The 4,313-nt window shown below is 38.1% G+C and overlaps 1 protein-coding gene across 1 annotated transcript; it reads left to right on the top strand.

The window, feature by feature from the left end:
- Positions 1 to 819: 819 nt before the first annotated feature.
- Positions 820 to 3,147, top strand: LOC108242826 (cytochrome c oxidase subunit 7C, mitochondrial). The gene is made up of 3 exons (XM_017427924.3): positions 820 to 989; positions 2,508 to 2,645; positions 3,049 to 3,147. The coding sequence occupies exons 1-2, from the start codon at positions 915 to 917 to the stop codon at positions 2,622 to 2,624; spliced, it is 192 nt and encodes a 63-aa protein (XP_017283413.1). The 5' UTR covers positions 820 to 914; the 3' UTR covers positions 2,625 to 2,645; positions 3,049 to 3,147.
- Positions 3,148 to 4,313: the final 1,166 nt, after the last annotated feature.

Here is a 4,313-nt window from a genome sequence, read left to right as displayed (position 1 = left end):
TAGCCGGATCGCTTTAAGTTCAACAAAAAGATAAATAATTCATACTGAAACACCCTCCATAAAGGCCATCGGAGTCAAACAGTGGTTGTTATCAGTTATGTGTTTCCCTTTTCACGGTAATTAATTAATATATACTTTCCCTGAAGAAATCAGTTGCTTTTAGCTCGTTGCAGTTTAAGTCTATGAATAAAGAATGCTGCACCTCATACGGCAAACAGGGACTTAAAACATAATGTGATGCTCTTTTCTTTATATGATGGTTGTTGTGTGAGTTCAAACCAAATCAGTGTTGGAAAAGTCATGATGTTACAGAGACCAAAACTCATAAATAATAAGTAACACAACTTCATAAAATGTTTGTGCTTTATATATTTACCGCTTTTTGAAACAAATTTATCATGGTTGAAGATTTGCTCAGCTTTGACATGAAATGTTTTGATTTAAAGTAGCCTTGGGGCAACATTTTCTGTCATCAGAAGAAAATATTGTTGAATTCCTAGCACTAATAGAGGAATACTAGTCTACTAGATGAGTATAGGTCTAACAAAAGCAAATCCAATTAGTCAAAAACGATTCAAAAATACAATAACACTTATAGAAACTTATTATTATTATTATTATTATTATTATTATTATAATAATAATAATAATAATAATAATAATAATAATAATAATAATAATAATAATAATAATAATAATAATAATAATAATAATAATAATAATATGGCCCCTTTCTCAAAAGAAAAATGTTTATTTAACAGCCGTCGCCTTGCAATAGTCGTGGATGTCCATAAACTACATTTCCCAGAAGACACCGTCACCCGGTTTCCCAGAATCCTTTGTTTCTCACAGAAGCTAGAAGGTCGCGCTTAGCTGTGGAGTGCAGAAAGTTCGTACGAAACCAGGCGGTAATCATGCTGGGACAGGCCGTAAGACGATTCGCAACATCTGCTGTCCGTTCTTCACATTACGCTGAAGGACCAGGAAAGGTGAGATTATGGTTTTAAAGAAACGTCGAGCTTTTTAAATGAGTAAGGTTTACGACGCGGCCTTGTCGGTCTCCATAGCCTGCCGTTAGCTAGCGTCACTGACTTGGAGGTCACGTTTGCTGTTGCACAAAACCGTGACGATAACGCAAAAAAATTTAATGTATAATTACTTGTCCAGACAACTACCTTAATTTCTGTCGTTGTAGGGTCATACGAGACAAATAACGAAGGACGGGCTTGTGACATTATGGACTCGGAACAGCCTTAGCTTTAGGGAGCTAACGCTGTCAAAGCTGCTAATAATAAAACAAGTTAGAACAACATCAGAAATCCCACCTTAGCTTTGACAGATACCCACCATATTCCAATACTTTTAATACGGGGTATGGGTTGTTAAAAGACCATATCTCGTTCACAACTCCCGAAAGCTTTATTAATTTCTGAATTCATTTGTGTACTTCCGCCTAACTGCTGCTACTTAAGGTCAAACCTAAACATTGCCTGGTGTGAAGAGGTTTTGTATCAATTGAAGGAAAATAAAATAAATATCAGAGTAGTTGGACAACACAAACATAACTGTGAGACTATTAACAGCTTAACTTATTAGAACAGTAATGTGTAACATTTTTTAGTAAAAGGGTTGTTTTGGTTATAATTATTCAAATAGATAAAAACAGTAGCCACTGATAAATTGAGGCTGTTTGTGTTATCATACCTTTTATTTATTTCCCATAGTTAGGGCTCCCATTTCTGTCTCTGTTGTTTTGAGGTCTGAAGCTGGAAAGTTTTTAGAATAGTTCATCTGAACTACTGCTGTCAAATAAAACTTTATTTTCTCTTAAGTTTTATATTTGAGCACCATCTTCTTAAACATTGAATATTTTAAAAGGTTAAAACTGTATCTGCTTAATGTTTGACAGCTGCAACGATGGAAATTGGCTCATCATGGTTAAAAACGAGGAACAAAACAAAAGCTTTACGTGAAGAAGCATGGAGTTTCAAAGATGATACAGGGCTTCACCTAATTAAAGCGTCGAAAATATATATTTTTTGCCCATACCAACACAATCATTGCTTCCCACCTGCTTCTTTCGCCTAATTTAGCATTTTTCAGATTTTCCATGGTATTTTAGGAGTGCTGGGGGCTGTTTACTGATACTTAGGAAGACAAATTCAGAGCTCATAGTGGCCAAATACAGGTTAGATGCTGCTTTATTTAACCCCCAATTTGTAGGAATGTTTTACATGTTAGTATGTAATTAAATGCAAACATTATATCCATCAGAATGTTTGTTCAGGCTCATTGTACACAACTTTTTGGTATGGTGTCTTAATGTCACCTAAAATAAACACACAGATAAAAAATTTTCTTTTTCTTTTTTCAAATAATACATTGAATTACAGATAATTTAGCACTCTTTGAGCTGTGGTTGTCAAACTTGAATGTGGCAGTCAAATCGATGGTTTTTATCAGACACCGTGTTAGTGTCTTTGTTTAACCGCGTTGTCTTTTTGCAGAACCTGCCATTTTCTGTGGAGAACAAGTGGCGTCTGCTGGGCATGATGGTGCTGTTCTTCGGCAGTGGCTTTGCATTCCCCTTCATTGTCGTCAGACATCAGATCCTGAAGAAGTGAGGTTGTTACTCACCCTTTAAGGTAATTGTGCTTACCATTTTGATCGAGCTTATCTGCTTTTTATTAAAATGTCAGGACGATGTGGCATTTGCTTTAGCGTGGGCTGGTCCAGTGACCACAGACAATCAGTCTTTCTCAGCACCTCTTTAGCCTTTTCCTCTTTAGCGTCTTTAAATAAATTACCTGTATGTCTGCGAGTGACAGTTACGGATGTCAAGTGGGGCCAAATTGTGCGCATAAGCTCGCATTTTCGCATGTTAATGTGACAGTTTATTGTAGACATTGATGCATATCAGGTGGGAGCAGGTTAAAGTTGTTGTCACATTTATCTAAGCTGATGTTTACTAAGAAATTGCTTTTCAGGCGTCAGACGTATGCAAGTCATTTTCTCACTTTGTGTCCCGTATGCTTGTTTTCCCTGCAGGTTGTCAGCTGGAACATATTTATCCATCAGAGTTCTAACCGTGCAGAAGAATGGGAACCACTTAATTTTGTCTTTGTAAATAAAGTCCCTAAAAATGAACCTCCCCAGCTCTTATTTCTTCACACACAGCTTGTTTATTTTCAACATTTGAGCCAAGCTAGGTTCATTAATAAGAACAAAATAAATTTTCAATGAATCAGCTTTTAATCTAGTTGGAGTACTTTTTTAACTAAGCTACGTTAATCCACATTTTAGCAGCCTTGCTGTACTTAAACAGGCTATCATTTATGACCTGATTTTAGTGATTTAACCTTGAATCATGATGAACACAGAAACTCATGTTCAAAAGCATCCTGTGTCGTGTACATTTACTGTACGGTTGAAGGGTAGGGTCCGTAGAAAAGCTTAGATAAAAGCAGTAATTTTGCAAATGGAAACCTTAAGCAAGAGCACAAGGTTGGACGTTCACGTGAGAGAAGTCCAAAGAACTTTTCTGACAGGTATTGTTCGCTCGCTCTCTCGCCGAGCTGTCCCGGTTGAACTCCACTGGATAACCTCCCTCAGTTCAATTAACCCTGTGCTTCTAGCTATAATTATCCAAGGACAAAGTGTTAAAACTGGGTGCTTGTGTCCGCTTAGCTGGCGAGGCGGAGTATTGCCCGAAGTCTTTTTTTTTATATATATAAATCGACTAAGATTGGCTTCTCATTTGCTTGGCGAGTCGGTTCTTTTTTGTATTTGTTTTTTTTAAAGGGGTCGCGTGATACGACACGTCTGGACGAGACGTGTGCGCGAGAAACGACCTTCGGATGTGATCTCGGCGCGCACAGCTAGTAAACCTGTCGGCTGGTTTTGCGGCCTCGCCGTTGCAGTGACGTGTTTACGCCTCTAGGCTTTTATGGAGAGCGTGACATTCGGCGCGCGCAGCGTTTTGTAAGTGATGGTAAAATTATTAGACATTTATTGGGGTCAGCGGGCGGTCGGTGTGATATTTCAGACGTTTTGTGTTTTTTGAGCTGGCTGACCTTTGTTGGTGGCTCGCCGATGGAGAGAAAACACGAATGTGACACGTCGCATTATAATGACTAACTGATCCACACGCCACACATGTAAAACTCAACTTTTAACAGCCTCTTCTGTGAACGCCGTTTAAAATCTATCCTGAGGCGAAAATGTAACCCAAGGCTCGAGCCGATGCCTGTCACCGTCACTCCATCTGACATCCTAATAGTCTCTCCGTTAATTAATTCATGTTAATTAAACCG

This window comes from Kryptolebias marmoratus, linkage group LG1, assembly GCF_001649575.2.
Source record: "Kryptolebias marmoratus isolate JLee-2015 linkage group LG1, ASM164957v2, whole genome shotgun sequence".
NCBI lineage: Eukaryota > Metazoa > Chordata > Actinopteri > Cyprinodontiformes > Rivulidae > Kryptolebias > Kryptolebias marmoratus.
Note: the sequence above shows the minus strand (reverse complement) of the source record. Positions and strands in the feature narration are given on the sequence as shown.